This window comes from Pan paniscus, chromosome 4 (genome assembly GCF_029289425.2).
Source record: "Pan paniscus chromosome 4, NHGRI_mPanPan1-v2.0_pri, whole genome shotgun sequence".
Taxonomy (NCBI): Eukaryota; Metazoa; Chordata; class Mammalia; order Primates; family Hominidae; genus Pan; species Pan paniscus.
In genome coordinates, this window is record NC_073253.2 from 57,812,338 (window position 1) to 57,835,510 (window position 23,173).

The window sequence follows — 23,173 nt, forward strand, 5'->3', positions numbered from 1 at the left end:
AACATGGTGAAACCTCATCTCTACTAAAAATACAAAAATTAGCTGGGCGTGGTGGCGGGCGCCTGTAGTCCCAGCTACTCGGGAGGCTGAGGCAGGAGAATCGCTTGAACCCCAGGGGCGGAGGTTGCAGTGAGCCGAGATTGCGCCACTGCACCCCAACCTAGTGACAGAGCGAGACTCCATCTCCAAAAAAAAAAAAAAAAAAAAGTGGTGGAACACTTACTATATCAAGTATTTATGTTATTTTACAACCCAGAGTTTTAAAAGTTATAATGATTTTTATCTATAATTTCACCTAATTTCTATTTTTGAGTTATCTCACTAGATTAGTAGGAAACCTAAACTCGTCTTTTAAAGCCCCCCGCCACACTTGCCTTATTGTGTGTGCCTTGGTTCTGGAATTTTATACAATGGGTGTATAGGAATAGAGATGGAGGATGGCCCCTCGTCTTCTGTCCTTATCCCTTCAGGTCGGATGATGTTCAGCTGTGTCAGTGCTGTGCTTGGGCACGGGCGCCATCTTGGCCTGCCTGTGGTCCCATTGCCTGGACAAACCACAGACATTCCCCATCCCTCGCTCCTAGTATCTCTGCTAGTGAAGCAAGTTTCTTGACCCCTTTGCTCCTGAGTCCAGTGGTCCTTTATGCTCTTGTCACACCATCTTTTTTTTTTTTTTTTGAGACGGAGTCTCCCTCTGTCACCCAGGCTAGAGTAGCAGTGGCACGATCTTGGCTCACTGCAACCTCCGCCTCCCAGGTTCAAGCAATTCTCCTTCATCAGCCTCCCGAGTAGCTGGGATTACAGGCATGTGCCACCACGCCCGGCTAATGTTTTGTATTTTTGGTAGAGACAGGGTTTCACCGTGTTAGCCAGGATGGTCTCGATCTCCTGACCTCGTGATCCGCCTGCCTTGGCCTCCCAAAGTGGTGGGATTACAGGTGTGAGCCACCATGCCCAGCTGTCCCACCTCGTCCATTGAAGGGGGACCACCTTTCCAGTGCTGGGGAAGCCATTTCCATTCAGATGTTTAGTTAAGTATTTTCCCTTTGCTCTGAAGTTGCTCTCAGTCCCAAGCTTGGCTTTCGAAAGCAAAAAGACTTTTCCCTTCCTGACTTTGCAATATCCCTCCCCTGAGGTTGAGCACAAAGTCAACCATCCCCTTAAATAGGGGAAAGAGGCGAGGTAGAAAATATGTATAGAGATCAGGATCTTAAAATATAATCCCACCACATGAAGAAATGGTGTTAAGAGGGCTTGGTGCGGTGGCTCACGCCTGTAATTCCAACACTTTGGGAGGCCAAGGATGGCGGATCAGGAGATCGAAACCATCCTGGCCAACATGATGAAACCCTGTTTCTACTAAAAATACAAAAATTAGCTGGGTGTGGTGGCCCGTGCCTGTAATCCCAGCTACTCGGGAGGCTGAGGCAGGAGAATAGCTTGAACCAGGGAGTCGGAGGTTTCAGTGAGCTGAGATTGCCCCACTGCACTCCAGCCTGGCAACAGAGCAAGACTATGTCTCAAAACAAAAAAAATGGTGTTGAGAAAAGTTGGCTATGTAATTACAAAAACAGTCAAATTGGCTCTGACCTCACTGCACATACCGAAATACGCATATAGACACGCACACAGGTTTTGTTTGTTTAGTTTTTGTTTTTTGAGACAGGGTCTCGCTCCATTGCCCAGGCTGGAGTGTGGTGGCAGGATCTCGGCTCACTGAAGCCTCAATCTCTCTAGGCTCAATCAATCCTCCCACCTCAACCTCCTGAGAAGCGAGGACTACAGGCACGTACCCATCACATCCAACTAATTTTTATATTTTTTTTGTAGAGACTGGGTTTTGCCATGTTGCCCAGGCTGGTGTCAAACTCCTGAGCTCAAGCAATCTCCCACCTCTGCCTCCCAAAGTGCTGGGATTTCAGGCGTGAGCCACAGTGCTCAGCCATGGTTTTTTATTTTTTAAACCAAATAAATCTAGAATACTGGTGTTATTTTTATTTACGTTCAGTAAAATTTACTTTTATGGCGTACAGTTCTATGTGTTTTAACATGCATGAATTCATGTTACCACCACAAACAGAATTCAGAACAATTCCATCAACTCCAACATCAACTCATGTCCTTCTGTATAGTCAAGCCCTCTCCCATCCCTAAGCCTTGGCAACCACTCATTAGTTATCTGTCTGTATAGTTTTGCCTTTTCCAGAAGGTCATGTAAATGGAAATATACAGTAGGTCATCCTTTGAGACTTATTTATTTGATTTATTTCACTTAGCAGAATGCATTTGCCACTCATCTATGTTGTTGCATATATCAGCAGTCTGTTCTTTTTCACTACTGAGTAGTATTCCAGTACTACTGGAATAGGATGAACACAGTTTGTTTGTCCATTCACCCACTGAATGACATTGAGTTGTTTCCAGTTTTTGACAAGTATGATAATGCTGCTACAAACATTTGTGTACCATTATTTCTGTGAATGTAAGTTTTTATTTCTCCAGCAAAATACTTAAAAGTGGGATTTGTAGGTTATAAGTATGTGTTTAACTTCGGAAGGAACTGCTAAATTATTTTCCAGAGTGGCTCTTACCACTTTACATTCCCACCAGGAATGTATGAAAGTTCCAGTTGCTCCATATCTTCACCAGCACCTGGTACTGCCAAGCTTTGTTCTCTTTGGGTTTTTTGGTTTGTTTGTTTGCTTTTCTTATAGCCATCTTCATAGGTGTGTATTGGTATTTCATTGTGGTTTTAATTTGCATTTCTCTAATGACAGATGTTATTGAGTACCTCTTCATGTGCTTATTTACCATCCATATATCTTCTTTGACGAAATGTCTATTCTGATCTTTTGCTAATTTTTAAAATTGGTTTATTTTCTTATTGTTCCATTCTGAAAGATTTTATTTTATTTTATTTTATTTTATTTTATTTTATTTTATTTATTTTTTGAGATGGAGTCTCGCTCTGTTGCCCAGGCTGGAGTGCAGTGGCATGATCTCGGCTCACTGCAACCTCTGCCTCTGGGGTTTAAGCAATTCTCATGCCTCAGCCTCCTGAGTAGCTGGGACTACAGGCACATGCCACCATGACTGGCTAATTTTTGTATTTTTAATGGAGACAGTGTTTCGCCTTGTTGGCCAGGCTGCTCTTGAACTCCTGACCTCAGATGATCCATCTGCCTCAACCTCCCAAAGTGCCAGAATTACAGGCGTGAGCCACTGTGCCTAGCCATGAAGGACTTTTTAAACATAACATCATGAAAGAAAGAAAAAATGAATAAGGAATTAAATGTGATTTTTTTTAAGTTTTATAGAAAAATCACTTAAAAATTGAAAGTCAGCCGGGCATGGTGGCTCACGCCTGTAATCCCAGCACTTTGGGAGGCCAAGGCGGGTGGATCATGAGTTCAGGAGTTCAGAACCAGCCTGGCCAACATAGTGAAACCCCGTCTCTACTAAAAATACAAAAATTAGCCGGGTGTGGTAGCATGTGCCTGTCATCTCAGCTACTCAGGAGGCTGAGGTGGGAGAATCGCTTGAACCTGGGAGGCAAAGGTTGCAGTGAGCCAAGACCACACCATTGCACTCCAGCCTGGGTGACAGAGTGAGACTCTGTCTCAAAAAATAAAATAAAAATAAAAATAAATTAAAAGTCAAGTAACAAATTACAGAAAATGTTTTCATAAACATAACCTATAAAAGATCAATGTCTTTAATATAAAGAGCACATACAAATTAGTAAGAAAAACACTTATACTTTAATAGAAAAATGACAAAAGGCATTAGTCATTTCAATGAAGAAACTCAAATGGCAAACAAACTTATATTTCAAAAGTTCAAACCTTACTATAAATTAAATAAAAAGGAAAACGACAGTGAAGCATATTTTGCCTACCAAAATGGACAAAGATTTTTAAAGTTAGTGACAATACTCAGTATTACAGAAGGAGGAGAAACAAAGCTAGTAGGAGGATAAATTGACTCAATCTTCCGGAAGGCAGTTTGGCACTATGTATAAAGAACCTCAAAACTGTTCATACCCTTTGACCCACTACTTCCTCTTCTAGGAAATTGTTAGAAAGGCCAGAGAGTGTAGATGGCAGGGAATACTTAGAGCTAGAGGAGAGGCCCCTACACATGTCCACCATCATCCTTCAGGCTCATTTAACACTTACTATTTCTGTACTGTAAATGGCAACAAGATTTTCCCTACCTCAACCTGACTTTGAGCAGGAGCTGTTGCTGGCTAAGCAGCCTGAACAATTCACATGCTCAGACGCTTGTGCTTTTTTCACATGGCCCCTCCAGGACACCTCTGCACTGGGCTGCAGCTGCAGGGAAGGCCGAATGTGTCCAGTCACTGCTGGAGTTGGGAATGGACAGCAACCTGCGGGACATCAATGAGAGCACACCCTTGGCCTATGCCCTGTACTGCGGTCACACGGCGTGTGTCAAACTCCTCTCCCAAGAGAGCAGGTGAGTACAACAGGAGCCAGTTATTTTTCTATTCTTCTCAAATATTTATAAATTTGGATGAAATGTTTTAAATTGCCAAGGTGCAAACCAATAATAATATTATTATACTTTTATAATATAATTAATGTTACATAGTATTAAAGACATTAAATGATTATATAATTAACGTTTGCCATTATCTAACACAGAATAAAGTGTTCTTGGAGCAAAATGATAGTAGTGAACCCAAATCCATCAGCCTAATATTCACTGAACTTGAATCTCTTCTTTCCTTTTCTCTCTTTCCTCTTCCCTTTTTGGCACATCCTCTAAATCCCTCTTTTGCCTAATTTGATGAGTCTCAAACTTTTGTTCTCAGGACCCTTTTACACTCTCAAAAATTATTAAGGGCCCCCAAATAACTTTAGTTTATGAGAGTCAAATCTGTCCATATTTATGGCATTAGAAATTAAAACTGAGCGGCCAGGTGCGGTGGCTCATGCCTGTAATCCCAGCACTTTGGGAGGCTGAGGCAGGCGGATCACCTGAGGTTAGGAGTTCGAGACCAGCCTGGCCAACATGGTGAAATCCCACCTCTACTAAAAATACAAAAATTAGCCAGGCATGGTGGTGAGTGCCTGTAATCTCAGCTACTTGGGTGGCTGAGGCAAGAGAATAGCTTGAACCTGGGCGATGGAGTTTGCAGTGACCCGAGATCACTCCATTGCACTCCAGCCTGGGTGACAGAGTGAGACTCCGTCTCAAAAAAATATTAATTAATTAATTAAAATGAGAAATTTTTAATAAAATATGCATTGTTATCCATTTAAATTAATAATAAACATTACATTTACATGTGAACATAAATAGCATATTTTAATTAAAAATAAAATGTTTTATTTAATATTTCTATTCCCAAAACAAAAATATTGTCATGAGAAGAGCAGCATTGTTTTATATTTTTGGCAACTCTCTTTGGTAGCTTAATACAAGCTTAATAGAATACAGCTGCGGGCTGGGCATGGTGGCTCACACCTGTAATCCTAGCACTTTGGGAAGTCGAGGCGGGTGGATCACCTGAGGTCAGAAGTTCAGCTAGACCAGCCTGGCCAACATGGTAAAACCCCATCTCTACCAAAAACAGAAAAACTAGCCAGATGTGGTGGTGCGTGCCTGTAACCCCAGCTACTGGGGAAGCTGAGGCAGGAGAACCGCTTGAGCCTGGGAGGTGGAGGTTGCAGTAGTTGCAGTAAGCCGAGATAGTGCCACTGCACTCCAGCCTGGATGACAGAGCAAGACCCTGTCTCAAAAAAAAAAAAAAAATAGAATAAAGTGGGTTCCACATCTACTCTTTGCATTCTCTCTGTTGCGATATAATGTGTTTTGTTTTTTGGTTTGGGGGTTTGCTTATTTATTTATTTATTTATTATTATTATTATTATTTTTAGAACCAGAGTCTCACTTGTCATCCAGGCTGGTGTGCAGTGGCATAATCATGGCTTACTGCAACCTTGAACTCTTGGGCTCAAACGATCCCCTCACCTCAACCTCCTGAGTAGCTGGGACTTTAGGCATGTGCCACCATGCCCAGCTGGGTTTTCTTGTTTTTTGGTTTTTAATTTTTTTGTAGAGATGGCCTCACTATGCTACCCAGGCTGGTCTCAAACTCCTGGCCTCAAGCAGTCCTCCCACCTTAGCCTCCTGAGGTGCTGGGATTAGAAGTGTGAGCCATCATGCCCAGCCACAGTATCATGTTTTGATTGATGTATATAAAAACGATCCAGCCTTATATAAATACGTAGTTGGAAAAGACAGGTGTATCTCAATAGGCTTTTCAGATAATTGTGTGTATTTTTCTTTGATACGATACCAAAACCTAACAAGCAGTAGTTTCTTAAAGGTTAATTGCAATGTGGATTCTCACCATATCAATGAATTTTTTGTACTCTGTCACATTAGAATACATTACTATACCTTATACTTTAAATGGGTCTTATACACATGCGTGATTTTATTAACACCTTGCATTGGTCATTTGGAAAATATTGGTTCACTTAATTATAAAGATCTTCCAAATGCCACATTTCATTATACAATATCAAAAAGTCACATTTGTTAACATCACCACCAATCTATTGGACAAGCTTTATATACTGAGATGGTGTCAAGCTTACAATGTGAATATAAGTTTTCCAAAATTCTAGTTTTTGCTTGAAAGCTAGACTTTTGTCATTGGCTACAATAACTGTCAGTTATTTATCTTGAAATGAAATATTCACTGTATTCGTTTTATTTTATTTATTTGTTTATTTATTTTGAGATGGAGTTTCACTCTTGTTGCCCAGGCTGGAGTACAATGGCATGATCTCGGCTCACCGAAACCTCTGCCTCCCAGGTTCAAGCGATTCTCCTGTCTCAGCCTCCAGAGTGGCTGGGATTACAGGCATGTGCCACTACCCCTGGCTAATTTTGTATTTTTAGTAGAGACAGGTTTTCTCCATGTTGGTCGGGCTAGTCTCTAATTCCCAACCTCAGGTAATCCACCCGCCTCGGCCTCCCAAAGTGCTGGGATTACAGGCGTGAGCCACCACGCCTGGCCCACTTTATTCATTTTAATATATTTTTATTGTATATATATATATATATATAGTATACATATTTTGATATAAATATACCTAGTCAGATGGGCCAGGCGCAGTGACTCACGCCTGTAACCTCCACACTTTGGGAAGCCAAGGTGGGTGGATCACTTGAGCCCAGGAGTTCAAGACTAGCCTAGCCGAGATGGCAAAACCCCATCTCTACTGAAAATACCAAAATTAGCTGGGCGTGGTGGCATGCACCTGTAATCTCAGACACTTGGGAGGCTGAAGCACAAGAAATACTTGAACTCAACTGCAACTTTGTACCCTTCGACCTACACCTCCCATTCCCCCACCTCACCCTCACTTCTGGTAACCACTGTTTTACTCTCTGTTTCTGTGTATTTCACTTTATTTATTTTGCAGAAATTTCTGCAAATACTTAGCTCTACATAACCATAGTTTGTCTGCAAGGCATAAAAATGGTGTTCCGTGAAAAAAGTGTCCGGTTCAGCCCGCAACTCAAACAATTGCACAGCTGCTTTACCCCAAGACAATCATCACACCTGCGTATATAGTAGAATTGCTTACGAGTGCTTCTTATTTTGTCAAACAAGTGTACTCAAGTTAATATTTAATCAAATTAACAACTTGTACTGCCTAAACAAGGACATTATTAAGTTAAAGGACTTTTTTTTTCTGCAAGTACATTGACGCCACTATTGTCCTGATTTGTACTGAGGCAGCCACCATTTTACCCACCACCTCTACTGCACCATTGATGCAAGGCAGCACAGTGAAAAAGACAAATAACGTTGTGATGTTATTATGAATAGAGTTTAATGCCATAAACCCCTGAAAAAGTCGGGGATCCCTCTCCAAGGGTTCAGTGGACCCCATTTTGAGACCCAGAGGCCTAAAGCACAAGCTGTAACAGGAGGAGGAGATGGCTTACACAAGATGCTGCAATAGCATCAATTCACACAGACATATTCTTTATAGGGAAACTTGAGCGTCGGAAGTGCCCTGGGGCTCTCTCTCTGGTAGTATTAGGAGTCTAGAATTCAGTATTTCAAAAAGCCCATTGGAAGGTGAAAGAATAAAGATAAGACTACATCATGGAATAAAAATTCGAAGGATGCACTGTGTGACCTGTAGAGAAAACATTCGTTATATGCATCCAAAATAAGTGGTGATGTTTTTCAAATTGCAGATTGCGATATCTCACTCCGGAAAGTAATGTTGCAATCTGACTCAGGGGCACACACACGGGTCAGGTTTCATCGTTAATTCATACCGCAGAAAGCATTAAGTCAATTGGAGCCTCAAAAGAGAATCACACAGAATTTTCCAAGGAACACAAACAGAATAGTGCCTCGGGGAACCTCTCGACAACTGCTGGCCTTTTTCCTTCATAATTTGCCTGCGCATTGGGCATTGCTCACTTTCTTCTGCAGCCACGCCCGACCTTGGTTATGCACTCCTCCTCTTCCCTCTCTGGAGCCCAGACTAAAGCTTCTTTCCTTGGTTGTTTTTTTTTTTTTTTTTTGCTAGAGATGAGATCCTGCCATGTTGCCCAGGCTGGTCTCAAACTCCTGACATCAAGTGATCCTCCTGCCTCAGCCTCCCAAAGTTCTGGAATTATAGGCGTTAGCCACCGTACCTGTTCTTCAGCATACTTTTTTAAAAAGTACTTTTCGATAGGAAAGTTTTAGTTTAAAATGGGGAGGGGGTCTCTGAGGGGGATAATGTCAATTGGTCAGCACTTGGTCCAGGTTTTCTAGGATCTCTGTCAGAGAAAGCCTAAAACCACACTCCCCCCACCTCAGCAACCTCCTCCATCCTTCTGCTCATTGAAGCCTGAACTCAAACCCTTAGGCTTCATCTCTGACTTCAACTTGCGTGCCTACTGACTGTCCTTGAGATGTGAGAACAACAACACTTTCAGCTAATTTTCAGTTTAGTTAACCTCTTGTTGAAAACAGATGATCTAGTGTAAATTTTGAAAGGATATCCCCTGAGGGAGCAAGAAAAATCTAAGAAACGTCCTCCTTGGGCAAAGACTGCCCAAGGTAAAGAGCCTCTTCTGGGCGGGATTGCCAGGGGTACTGTGAGTTCTTCACACTGCCTTTAACTTGAGAAGGCTTTGGAGGTATCTAGGAAGGATCTCAGAAAACCTGATGAAGCATGTGGAATAGGGGGTCGGTATTTCGGTGAGTGATGTCTCTACTTCCCATACTCACATATCATCCCTGCTCTTTTATATTCGCATAGAACAGAGCCTACTCGACCCCCTCCCTCCCAGAGCAGTCGGCCCCAGAAGAAGGAGAGACGGTTCAACATGCTCAACCAAATATTCTGCAAAAACAAGAAAGAAGAGCAGAGAGCCCATCAGAAGGATCCCAGCAGGGACCGATACAGAGAGGAGGACACCTCGGAAGTCAATGACATCATCACCACCTTTGATAGCATCGTGGGTACCAACTGCCAAGAACAGCCTGGTGATCAGGTGGCTATGGTTGAATTTAAGAAGAAAACCTCAGACAATTCAAAATATCTCTTACCAGAAAAGAAACCGCTGGCCCGTAAGGGGCTTCCACCAATCAGAACGCAGAGTCTCCCACCCATCACCCTGGGCAATAACTTCCTAACAGCCTCCCATAGGGCCACTTCCCATGCAGGCCTGAGCTCTGTTCCTCATCATATGGCCCAGCGATCTCAGAAAAGTCGAAGTGAGCAGGATTTATTAAATAACAGAACTGGCTGCCAGATGTTACTAGATAACCCCTGGAAGAGTGATTCTAATCAGGTATTTTCCTACAAAGTTTGGACTGTGTCTTCTTCGGATAAGCTGCTGGACAGATTGCTCAGTGTCCGGCCTGGTCACCAAGAGGTCTCCGTGCCACCACACCTTCGCCATCTACATAATCCGTCATCAGGTAATGTCCTTGATTTCATCTTCATTCTCAGCAGGCTCTATACTGGAAATGTCCCGTACAGTTTTAAGCTAGGAACTGGAGTGACAATAGCCTAGAAGGCAGGGTGAGAATAAAATGAGTGATTAGAGCCACCTTTTCTCCCAAAGTGCACTGGATTTGAGATTTCTGAGCTGTGAAAACATTCTGCTTCTCCCCTCTTCAAGTAATCATCAAGTACAAATATGTGCCTTCTCATCTCCCCAGCAAATATGTGTGGTATGTACCAGATTGGAGCAAGAATATTACTATTTCCACTAGCAAGGATTCTTAACTAGTGTGTGGCAAATACCTGTGAGGAGTTTGTTTGTGTGATTGTTTTTAAATCAGGCATTCAATTTCCACCCCAGACCTACTAAACCAAAATCTTGGTGAGGGAACAGGGAAAATGGCCATGCTTTGTGTGGACACATGTAGAAAGGTAACACATTTGCACATTTTAAGTTAGATCTCAACACATACCAAAGGGTTGCAAAGCAATTCTCCCTCTTGCGTCTTCCCCAGCTATCCAGTGCCCCTCATCCAAAGCTAAATGTCAAAAAAAAAAAAAAATGCATTTTTTGTTTATCCTTCCAGAGATATTTTACCCACATATGTCTTCATTTTTAGATATGAAATATGTACATATCCCAACTTTTAAATAAATGTATCACACTAAAGAATGTATTTATTTATTTATTTGAGACAAGGTCACACTCTGTCACCCAGGCTAGAGTGCAGTGGCACAATCATGGCTCACTGCAGCCTCTGTCTCCTGGGTTCAAGCGATCCCCCTGCCTCAGCATCCTGAGTAGCTGGGACTATAGTTGCGCACTGCTACATCTGGCTATTTTTTTTTTTTTTTTTTTTTGTGGAGATGGAGTTTCACTGTGTTTCCCAGGCTGGTGGTGAACTCATGGCCTCAAGCAATCCTCCCTTCTCGGTCTCTCAAAGTGCTGAGATTATAGGCATGAGCCGCCACACCAAGCCTAAGAATTTATATAGATAGATAGATAGATATAGATAAAGATTTTTTTTTTTTGAGACGGAGTCTCACTCTGTCGCCCAGGCTGGAGTGCAGTGGTGCAATCTCAGCTCACTGCAACCTCCACAGTGACACGATCTCAGCTCACTACAACCTCCGCTTCCCGGGTTCAAGCGATTCTCCTGCCTCAGTCTCCCAAGTAGCTGGGACTACAGGCATATGCCACCACACCCAGCTAATTTTTTGTATTTTTAGTAGAGATGGGGTTTTACCATGTTAGCCAGGATGGTCTCGATCTGACCTCGTGATCCACCCGTCCCAGCCTCCCAAAGTGCTGGGATTACAGGCGTGAGCCACCGCGCCTGGCATAGAATTTATATTTTTATACAAATGTATATGTATCTATTCTCCACCTTATAAATAAATTTATCGCACTAAAGAATTTATTTTTATTTTTTAAATGATCCATAGGCCGGGTACAGTGACTCACACTTGTAATCTCAGAACTTTGAAGGGTTGAGGCAGGGGGTCAATGTAGCAGGATCCCCATCTCTACAGAAAAAGAAAAAAAAAGATCCACAGGTGATTCTTTGAACCATTGTTCAAAAGCAGAGGCTGCAAAACAGCTTCTGAAACCTGTTCGGTGCCACAGTACCTTGGCTTGTTTTTAAGTAAATGTCAATATTTTTAAATTATGAAATTTTATATAAAAATCTAGAATTCTAGCTTCTCTCGAAAAACTAGAAAATCTGGCAACACTAAACCCAAATTCCCAAATGGCAATAATTGGCTGGATCTGAGTAACCACTGTCCACTTAGACACCACTGTCCCCAGTTCAGTTCAGTCCAGTCCACACCACTCCACCGTCTCTCCATGGAGTGTCAGACAGGCTTTATAAACAACTTTCAGTTGTTGTTTTTCTTACAGTAGGATTAAGAGAAAAAATAATTTATTTCTTGAAGCCATTTTTCTCTAAGAGTAGAAAAATGAAAGACCAAGACAGCAATGGGGGTTTTTGTTGGGCAGTGGGGTGTGTGTGTGTGTGTGTGTGTGTGTTTTGAGACAGAGTCTCACTTGTCACCCAGGCTGGAGTGTAGTGGCATGATCTCGGCTCACTGCAACATCCGCCTCCTGGGTTCAAGCAATTCTCCTGCCTCAGCCTCCCAGGTAGCTGGGATTACAGGCATGTGCCACCATGCCTGGCTAATTTTTGTATTTTTAGTGGAGACGGGGTTTCACTATGTTGGCCAGGCTGGTCTCGAACTCCTGACCTCGTGATCCGTCCGCCCTTGGCCTCCCAAAATGCTGGGATTACAGGCGTGAGCCACTATGCCCAGCCGCAACATGTTTTTTAAAAAGTAGAAAAGGGCCATATATTTTTTTAGAATGAGCAAAATTCCTTTGTGTTTAATATGCAGTTGATTTTGACTCTATTCACCCTTTGACATGTGCCCAGTGCCTGAAGCCTTTGAAGTAGAATATGGCTCCCTCACTCGTATTTTTATACATATTTAGGCACAGGATAAATATGGATAAGCACATTAAGGCTGTTTCCTGATGTCTGAGAAAAACTCCAGTCAAGATTTTGCTTCCTCCACAAAGCACTGAAGCACTTGGCTGGTGGCATGGGTAGTGTTTGCATTTTTTTCTGCAGAAGGATCAGGAAGGGAACACAGTGGTCTGCCACCTTTTGACACTTCAGGGCCTCAACCCATCCTGTTTTCCAGAGTTAGACCTGTCCCGGCCAAACGAATACCTTCTGTTATGAAAATCATATGAAAATCTGAAAATCTTGTTCTTTTTCCGTTCCAAAGACAGCCTTGGCCTGTCTCTTTTATATCAGTTAGGATGGGGTTCAGCTTCCTGTAAAAGAAACCCAGAGTCGCAGGGGCTTGAACAACATAGAAGTTTATTGCTATCATGGCCAGGTGCAGTGGCTCAGGCTTGTAATCCCAGCACCTTGAGAGGCCGAGGCAGGTGGATTGCTTGAGCTCAGGAGTTCAAGACCAGCCTGGGCAACGTGGTTAAGCTTCGTCTCTACAAAAAATACAAAAAAATTAGCCAGGAGTAGTGGTACTTGCCTGTGGTCTCAGCTACTTGGGGGGCTGAGACGGGAGGATCACTTGAGCCTGGGAGGCAGAGGTTGCAGTGAGCCAAGATCACACCACTGCACCCCAGACTTGGTGACAAAGTGAGGCCCTGTCTCAAAAAAAAAAAAAAAAAAAAGTTTACTGCTATCACATGAAAGAAGTCTGAAGTAGGCAGTTCCCAGACATTTGGTGGCTCCACAATCATAAGAACATAGGCTCTTTCCATCTATGTGCCCCGTCACCTAATGTATGGCTTGTCTCCTCAAGGGGCTGATGGAGCAGAGGGAAGGAAGTAGAGAGGGGGAAAAATGCGTGTCCCCATGCGAATCAGCTCCCATTAAGAACTCATCTGGCTTAAGTGCCACACTTCCGCTTGCATCTCATTGGCCTCTAAACTTTGGTCATATATTCACAGCTATCAACAAGGAGTCTTTTAGCTGGCCACGTTGCTATCCCTCCAAAATTGGATTTCTGTTTCTAAGTGAGGAAGTAGATATTAGATGGAGAATTAGTACATTCTGACACATGTGCCTCCCAAAAATTTCCATCTTATTTGAAATAAAAAGAAATTCAATAAACACGGTTTGGGGATTTGTTCACTTACACAATGAAATAACTAGAAAAATCCTGGGACAGCAGAATAGCAGAAAGGGAAAGGTGAATTTCTCCAATGGAATCTGCCTATATCAAATATTTTTTTCCAACCAATTTTTCTGAGTGCTGATTATAACTAGGAGCCATTCTAGGCAACTGAGTCATGATAAGATAAATTTCCCAAGTGTTTTCAGCCTATAAATCAGCTTTAAGGGGTATAGATTTACTAAAATGCTTCTGCAACTGACTTTAAATTGACTTTCTTCTCATGTTTAGATACAGTCATAGGGTTTCAAAAATGGAAAGGAGCTTAGTCATTTGATCAAACATTAAATGATTGCTGAGTGTTTATCATAGTTGATTTATCAAAAGAGAGTGAGGGTTTTTTTTTTTTTTTTTAGAGAGAGATAGGATCTGTCACCCAGGCTGGAGTACAGCGGCTTGATCATAGCTCACTTCAGCCTCAAACTCCTGGGCTTAAGCAATCCTCCCATCTCAACCTCCCATGTAACTGGAACTACAGACACATCTCCTCCTCTGGCTAATTTTTTTGTCATCATTTTTTTGTAGAGACAAGGGTCTCACTTTGTTACCCAGACTAGTCTAGAACCCCTGGCCTCAAGCAATCCTCCCATCTTGGCCTCCCAAAATGCTGGGATTATAGATATGAGCCACTGAGGCTGGGTGTGGTGGCTCATGCCTGTAATCCCAGCACTTTGGGAGGCCAAGGTAGGCGGATCACCTGAGGTCAGGAGTTCGAGACCAGCCTGGCCAACATAGTGAAACCCCATCTCTACTAAAAATACAAAAATACAAAAATTAGCCAGGTGTGGTGGCGGGCGCCTGTAGTCCCAGCTACTCTGGAGGCTGAGGTGGGAGAATCGCTTGAACTCAGGAGGCAGAGCTTGCAGTGAGCCGAGATCGCACCTGCACTCCAGCCTGGGCGACAGAGCGAGACTATGTCTCAAAAAAAAAAAAAAGCTTTCCTAGCCTTACGGATTTTATTTTTGTGATCATTTTTAACAATAATTGTTTTGAGATCACTGAGGCTTCTGCACTACACTGAAGTGGGTGTTGTCGTTGTTGTTAGTCTAGGAGAGTTGAAACTTTATGTGAAAGTTTAATGTGGTAAAGCAGTTGGATAAATCATCCCACTGTAGCACTGACTTGAACTTGGATTGTCCCTTTATCTTTGGATTTCCTCCTTTCCTGCCCTGGGTTTGGTAGAAATAATATGAGTTAGTAGTGCTGCTGTTAAAATTCCAGGCAGCCACTATCCAATGCTTACATCAGCAGCCCTGAACATTTAGCTGTAATGATTATTGCTTAACATTTATTGAGACCTGTCAGAGGTTGGATGCAGCAAGATGGGGGATGAAGCACTTATCCTAGAGACTTGGAATTTGGAGCACGTCAGCTTAATTCATTGCAGGCAGCTTTCAGAGAAAATGGAACAGAAAGCTCTGTGGTATTGTCTGCTAGCCTGGTTATTTATAAGCCGTCACAAGAAAAGTAAAAAAGTGTGCATTTCCTTTCTCCTGCAAAAGAGAGCTTCCTTCTCTAGAATTTTCTAGACTATCTCAGCAACAATGCACTCTTCTGGCTGGTTAGGTCTGATCCTGTGATCCCTCTGTCTAAACCCATCAAACGTTTTGCATCTTTTCAGGACAAAGGCCAGGGTTCTAAACTGGGCAAACAAAGCCCTCACGGCATGGTCAGACCTCACGGCACGGTCATGCTCAGCTTCTGCACCGCCCATCTCAAATCCCCACCCCTACCTCTTCAGAAGTTCCTTGAATATGTCTCAGTTTCTTGACAATTTCATACCTTTTCATTCTATGACATCTTGGCCCTTGTTATTATTTTGGGTTCTCTCCGCTGTGTGCTTGACCGATTCCTACAATCTTTTAAGAACCAGCTCAAAACTCACCTTCTATAATATGTGAAGGTCACCCTGATCTCTGTAGGAAATATGGCTCTTTCTTAGGACTGCTAATAAGAACAGCTCCACCTGGCCGGGCACAGTGGCTCACGCCTGTAATCCCAACACTTTGGGAGGCTGAGACGGGTGGATCACCTGAGGTCAGGAGTTCAAGATCAGCCTGGCCAACATGGTGAAACCCCATCTCTACTAAAAATACAAAAATTAGCCTGGTGTGGTGGCACACACCTGTAGTCCCAGCTACTCAGGAGGCTGAGGCAGGAGAATTGCTGGAACCCGGGAGGCAGAGGTTGCCGTGAGCCACGATGGCACTACTGCACTCCATCCTGAGCAACAGAGTGAGACACTGTCTCCAAAAAAAAAAAAAAAAAAGAATAGCTCCACCTTGCTGACCTACACACCTACACACTTCGCTTTCCACAACATTGCAGGAGAGATTTTATCCTCTTTATAACTGGAAGAAATTGAGACAGAGAGGTTAGCTCATCTGCCTAAGGTCACAGAGCTAGTAGCTAGGAAGTGGCAGAGGAGATATTGGAACAAGGTCTATGGGATCCCAGAAAACCTCAACTTCTCTGGACCATTCCTTCCTCTGCAATGCCCTCACAAACTCTATCACAGCACTACTCATGGAGCTTCAAAACCATATGTTTACCTGTCTCTCCTCCCACATCAATTGCAATCCCCTCCTGAACGCCCTGCTTTCTCCTCTTTGTACTCTAGGGTCTGGAATATAATGAGTGCTCAATGGATGATTGCTGAATTATCTATTTATTATTGTTATTATCATTATTATTATTATTAATCCTGCAGTCACCTCGGGTTCCGCATTGTAACTGTGAAAACATTTCCTATCCTTTTTTTCTAGGACAGTGGTCCTTGACCCTGTCCCCAAAGCTGAACACTCCCTGGAGTTGCCTGCAGCACCAGACAGCTTTGGGCTATGCACGGCTCCACCCTGTCCCTAAAAACTGAGCAAAATGCCAACATGGAATAAAGTTTAACTCCCCTTCATCTCCAAGTCACTGCTGTAGCCCTTCTTTGCCCACTGCTCCCATCTGCTTAGAGGAGGCAGAATAATAGAAGTTACAGGGTCAGCCCTATAGAGTTGAAGTCTAGGCTGTGTCCCTTCCTAGCGTGTGACTTGAGCACTTTTAGAACTCCTCCAAGTCACAAGGTCCTCATTTGTAAAATGAGGATGATAATAGAATGTATCTCACAAGAAAAAGTGATTGTCAGAGTTAAATAAGATTATGCCTACAGCATTTATCCCTATTCCTGACAAAAGTAAGTGTTCCATAAACATAACTCATAATTATTATCTCATTGTTGGTTTTACAAATTTCTGCTCAAGTGTTCATGGATAAATAGCTGTTCGCTAATATAAATTTTAATGTTAATTCTACGCAGGAATATTTTCTCTGTAAATAATGGCTCCTGAAGTTATTTGATGTTCAGTGTTCAAAAGGATAAAATATAATGGCAAAATATCCACCAGGGAGACTGGAGATTTAATCTCCATCAACTAACATTGCTGAGGTGGCCGCTTCTGCACAGTCCATCCACCATGAGATTCACTTAAACAGATGCAAGGTGTTCTTGGCTAATCCTTTTGTTTTTTCTTTTTTTCTTATGCTATTTTGCTCCAACAGAAGACCCTTAAAGTCTAGGAGCATTGCTATAGCAATTCTGGTTCTTTCTTACTAGACTGATAGGCAAAAGATCAAATAATCTTTTTTTGTTAAGGTCTTTTGAGTACTTTACCCTATAAGCTAAATGCTTTACTCTTGTTCTCCAATTTAATCCTCATGACAAGTGGAAAAGATATACAATTATTTATTTTCACCATTTTGTATATGAAAAAATTGAGGTGTTGAGAGGTAATATCATTTGCCCAACGTCATATAACTGAAAAGTGGGGAAGCAGGGAATCAAGCCTAATTCTGTTTGACCCCAGAGCCCAACCAAGCTCCTATTCATGACACCATCCAGTCAATTTTAAAATGGATTTAAATCACATTTGTGTGTTCCCTTCTATTTTCAAGTATCGAACATCCGTATCTTAAAGTCAGTAGTACATTGATGAATGTTTAACAGCTGGCTTTCCAGGAGAAAAATCTGTGCTTGCTGATTTTTCACTGCGTAAATACACCCACCATGGCTGATTTCAAGACACTAGTGTGATGTCAAACAGTTCACAAAATTTCTGAAAATGTAGCCATCAGCTCTCAAGAGCTGGCTCACATGGTTCTTGCACACACCACTGCTTTCTGTCCAAGTTAGAGAATAGGTTTCCCGAGTGCATCTACCCCATTCCGTCTTCCAGGTCAATGATTCTCCATCCTGGCTGCACTTGAATCAGCTGGGAGCTGATAAACAGCTGACACCATGCCCCACCTCCAGAGATTCTGATCTAATAACCTGGGATGTGGCCAGGAAAGCAGTATGTTTTCTAACTTCTTAGATAATTCCTATGTGCAGCCAGGATTGAGAAACTCTGCTTTAGAAGAAAATACTCTACTCATCACCCACTCATTTCATCAAAGATTTGATGAATATATAAGAGATGCCATATCTATATTATTTCCTTTTTTTTTCAACTTTAACTTTTATGGGGTGAGTAACCCAGTGTGTTTCTTTATAAAATTTTATTTAAACTAGTACTCTCAAGAAATGATTTCTAGTACCTTTTTCTATCATTTAAACAGTGACTGGTATATAACAGAAATGCAATAAAGTGTAGCTATCATTGTTTTCATTGTTATTGTTACCACCTTAAATTTAGTGATCTGTAACAACTTTGATGATTCTCTTATCCATTGCATTCTGTAATTTGCACTTGGTTGAGTCTCAAGTAATTGATGCAAATATGTTTATCTTCAGGACAAAATTTTCAGCATCTTTCCCCAAACAGACACAAAATCAGGGATCTTCCTTTCACTCGGAACAACCTAGCTCCCCTACCAGATCAAAAATGTAAGTATTATGAATCTTCCGCAGCTTCCTTTGCAAGTGTTAACATATCTAGACACAACTAAATGTTATTTCCGTTTACTTTCATTTTTCTTTTTTTTTTTTTTTTTTTTTGAGATGGAGTCTTGCTCTGTCGCCCCGGCTAGAGTGCAATGAACATGATCTCAGCTCAGTGCAACCTCCACCTCCCAGGTTCAAGCGATTCCCCTGCCTCAGCGTCCCAAGTAGCTGGGATTACAGGCGCCTGCCACCACGCCTGGCTAATTTTTGTATTTTTTTTAGTAGAGATGGGGTTTTGCCATGTTGGCCAGGCTGGTTTCCAACTCCTGACCTCAAGTGATCCACCTGCCTCGGCCTCCCAAAGTGCTAGGATTACAGGCGTGAGCCACCACGCCCAGCTCTACTTTCATTTTTCAAGGGAACATCAGGTGCCAACACTTATAAATTACAGGAAAACAGAGACCATCTTTAAAGCCTTTTTTTAAATGCTTATTTTTTTAAAAAAAATAATACTCCCTCCCTTTAGGAATTTTTGTGTTTGAACTATTGAAACAATAACAAGTTTATTTTTACATGTATTATTTAATGTCTTTAGGAAGATGCTTTAAAAATTCTCTCTTAAGACTGGCCTCCTGATATCGGTTTCCTTACTATACTGGACAGATAGAAATGTACATCGCCTCTGTACTCACAGTCCATGCATTCCTAAGCAGAAAAAAATTGCCGTTCATCAGGATTACTTTTGCTATTATTGATTTATTTTATATGAAAAAAACTCTCCTAATATAAAATATTAATATACTCCATTGGGCCAGTGATCTTCAAACTTTAGTGTGCCTAAGTATTACCTGGGGTGTTTGTTGTGAAGTAGATTCCTGGGTCCCCCACCCAGAGATTCTGAGTTTGAATATTCTCATATCTATACTCTGAAGCATAATAATAATAAAGCAAGTTTTATTATTATTCCCGTTGTAGAGCCAGGAACAAAACTACAGGACACTGAGTCTACTGCCTCATGAAATAAGCAATACTTACTGGATTCTATTTTCTTTTTTTCTTCCAATTGCACCCCACTGCATTTATCACAGACACACACACACACACAGCCCCTCCACATCCTCCTAAGTGCAGGTTAGACGATTTAGGAGCTGTCCTATTTCAGATAAGTTTCTCAACCTTTCTGTACTTTAGTTTCCTCACCGTCCATAACAATAGTGCTATTCTAATAAGATTTATCGGAGTACTAAATGAGATAGCGTATGTAAAACACTTGGCACACTGTTTGCATAGAGTATATATCCAGTATGTCTTTCTCCCCTAGGCTAGGGTTTGAAGGAGACAAACCAAGAGCTCTAGAACTCTTTAGGTAAAGACAATGAACAATAGGGTCTTAGTACAACTCTGTCTTTTGGCAGGTAAGGAAACTAAGAGGTAGAGGGATATGTCCAAGGTCACACAGAGAGTTAGTAGCAGAAACCAAGACCTCTTCCTTGACAGATCAGTTCCTCTGCCCTTTACAGATGTGCGTAAAGTGAACGTTTTGGATGGTGTCAATTCTATCATTGAATGAAATTCAAGCCCGAACCTGTCTTTAAGCAGAACTGTAGCCACAAAAACATCTAGTTAAGGAAAGAGCCACTCAGTCTTGAATGCTGTTGGAGCTTGGAGAAGCCGAAGAGAGGTTTTCTTTGGCAGGGCCCAAGAGCTTTGCTTTTCACAGTTAAGTTTCAGGAGAGAAGGAAAGATAAAGATCTTTGATCAACTTAGCTCTACAAAAAAGAAATGAAAGGGCCCACAGTGCTTTTCCTAAAAGAAGCCTGAGAGCCTTTTGAGGTTTGCATAAAAGCACAGTACAAATGTCTTGGGCCTTCTTTAGAGCCTTGTGAGCAGTTTTTGAACATCAACAGCTACTCCACTCCAAGGAAGAGCTCTGCCAGGCACGCACAGCCCAATCATGTTTGATCAAACTTGGTACAGTCTTCTGTGTGTGCATATTTGAAATCCCAGACTTCATGCAGCAAGCCTGAACAGATATATATACAAGATATACATACACAGCTTCTCTCTGCAGTCTAGCTCTCACCAAGACACACTTCTTAGAAATGCCTCCACTCCTAAAACACAATACAATTCTCCTGCCGCCTTCCTGTGAGAGAAGCAAATCTTGAAAGTCTCTTGTTCTATTTTTTCTTCCCAGTTCTATCTGGAGAACCTCTGCGGACAAACCGAGTGCTTCCTGCAATTCCAAGTCAACGAAGACACAGCACAGCAGCAGAAGAGAGTGAACATTCTGCCAACCCCACCAGTGATGAAAATTAACTGTGGGCCACTTGCTGCAGAAATGTAGATGAATATGTATTTTCAACTCTCAAAGGACAAGATTACTCTAGTTTGTAAGAACGAAGACCAATTTAGTAAGCTGCATTCTATAAGCCATCAGTTTTATAACTTGAAATTCTTTATTCCAAATAAAGATACTTCCTAAATAAGCACTTAGAATATTTGGGTGTGCATATTAAGTCTGTGAATTTCTGTGACTTCGACATGCCAAAATTAAAAGACAAAATATGTTAACAGTAGGAAAACTGAGCTATGTTTGGTTTGCTTTGTGGCATGTGCACTGTTTTTTTGTTATTGTTCTTTGGTTGTTTTTTTGCTGAATGATTTTATGTTTTGGGAAAAAAAGTATGCTTTGCTGAATAAAAGCAAAAAACAAACAAAAAGAAAAACCACATCCCAGACAAACATGTCTTCACATTTATTGTCATTCTAACTTGAACTAGTGAAACCTATTTAAAAATAAATTCCTATGATCAGTCACAGTTTACGGCTTTTAAATGTACAATCTTCTGCAAAATATTTTTTAACATTGTCAGTTCCTGGCTACAGCCCAAGTCACTTGACAATGTTTATCTCTCTTCTTTGTTATTTAATTATTTCCATATGTCATCATTTTCAGATATGATTGATTGTGCCAACAGGGAGAAGTCATGTGATTTGGAAAGATCTACATCCTGGCCCAACAGAGTTGAATAGGCAGTTCTCACACATTTCTCAAATACTCTACATATTTAACTATTTTTCTGTTTCAAAATAATGGTCTCTTGCCTACTCAAGACTTTCGCAATCTTAAGACTTAGCAAAGTTTTGAATGACTACTACTAACTGCAGATCTTACTAAGATAATTATGTGTTGTTTGGATTGATTTGTGCTAGAGGTCTGCATAAAGTTTAAGGCTTAGCCACATAAGATGATGGCCACTCTATGTTATTTGGGAGCCTAGATGTTATTTTGTGAATATCTCAAGTACCTGTATAACATTCACCACTTTATATTAGTAGTATTTGTTTAGAAAGGTTAGACTATACCATTAACTAGATAGACGCTCCTCTGAGGCCAAATCACAATCCTTTGGCTTTGCACTTCTAGAAATTTATACAATGCCTGGCACAAAGTAGGCACTCGATCATTTCATTTTTTTTCAGGAAGGAAGGAAGTAGAGAGGCAAAGAGGGAGTTGGCAAGGAAGGGGAATGTAGAAAGCAATCATTAAAGATGTCATTAGTCCACAATCTCTTTTTTTTCTTTTTTAAGATGGAGTCTCCCTCTGTCGCCCAGGCTGGAGTGCAGTGGCGCAATCTCAGCTCACTGCAACCTCTGCCTGCTGGGTTCAAGGGATTCTCCTGTCTCAGCCTCCCGAGTAGCTGGGATTACAGGCACATGCTACCATGCCAGGCTAATTTTTTTGTATTTTTAATAGAGACAGGTTTTGCCATGTTGGCCAGGCTGGTCTCGAACTCTTGACCTCAGGTGATCCACCCACCTTGGCCTCCCAAAGTGCTGGGATTACAGGCATGAGCCACCACACCCAGCCTAGTCCACAATCTCTTTTTGACAATGATAGTTGCATGAATCAGAGATTGTAAAGGAGAAAGTGTATGGATCAGCCTTCCAAGCTGGGCAGTAGCTAGAGGGAAAGAAAGTCCTGTTACAAACAGAAGGGCTTCAGGACATAGCTTCTGAAGAATTTTCCTTTTGTGTTGTTTTGTTTTGTTTGTGGGCTGTTCTCATCTTTGAAGAGTCATTCTTTAAGCATCAACCTGTTAAGTTGTTTGGCATCAGACTGTTAAGTTGTTCAGCTGTGTCACAGGCTACTTCTGAATCCATGTCCATCCACAAGTAGATTACCTAGCCCTACACTGCCTGCATCAGTCAGGGTAGGCTAGCTTCCACTTTAACAATAAACAACCTCCAAATCTCACTGGCTGACACGGTTTGTTTCTTATTCACAATACATGTCTCATACCAGCCGGCAGAGTTGGCTGATGTAAATTCCATTTCAATATGTTCTTCTTTGGTGACCAAACCAGAGGAAATGAGAGGTGAATCTCATTATTTACTCTCACATTTCATTTGCCAAGTCAAATTGTGTAGACATGCCTAACTTCAAAAGAAGTAAAGAAATGTATTTTGACCGTGCACGGTGGCTCACGGCTGTAATCTCAGCACTTTAGGAGGCCGAGGTGGGCGGATCACAAGGTCAAGAGATCGAGACCATCCTGGCTAACACGGCGAAACCCCGTCTTTACTAAAT

The 23,173-nt window shown here is 41.8% G+C and overlaps 1 protein-coding gene across 1 annotated transcript in view; it reads left to right on the plus strand.

Moving 5' to 3' along the window:
- Window positions 1-21,308, plus strand: part of ANKRD55 (ankyrin repeat domain 55) — a 134,010-nt gene extending 112,702 nt beyond the window's left edge. The window contains exons 9-12 of the mRNA XM_003827381.5: window positions 4,312-4,479; window positions 9,315-9,979; window positions 18,490-18,582; window positions 20,777-21,308. Coding sequence (XP_003827429.2) covers window positions 4,312-4,479; window positions 9,315-9,979; window positions 18,490-18,582; window positions 20,777-20,898 — 1,048 coding nt within the window. The 3' untranslated portion in view covers window positions 20,899-21,308. The remainder of the gene's footprint in view (window positions 1-4,311; window positions 4,480-9,314; window positions 9,980-18,489; window positions 18,583-20,776) is intronic.
- The last annotated feature ends 1,865 nt before the right edge of the window (window positions 21,309-23,173 follow it).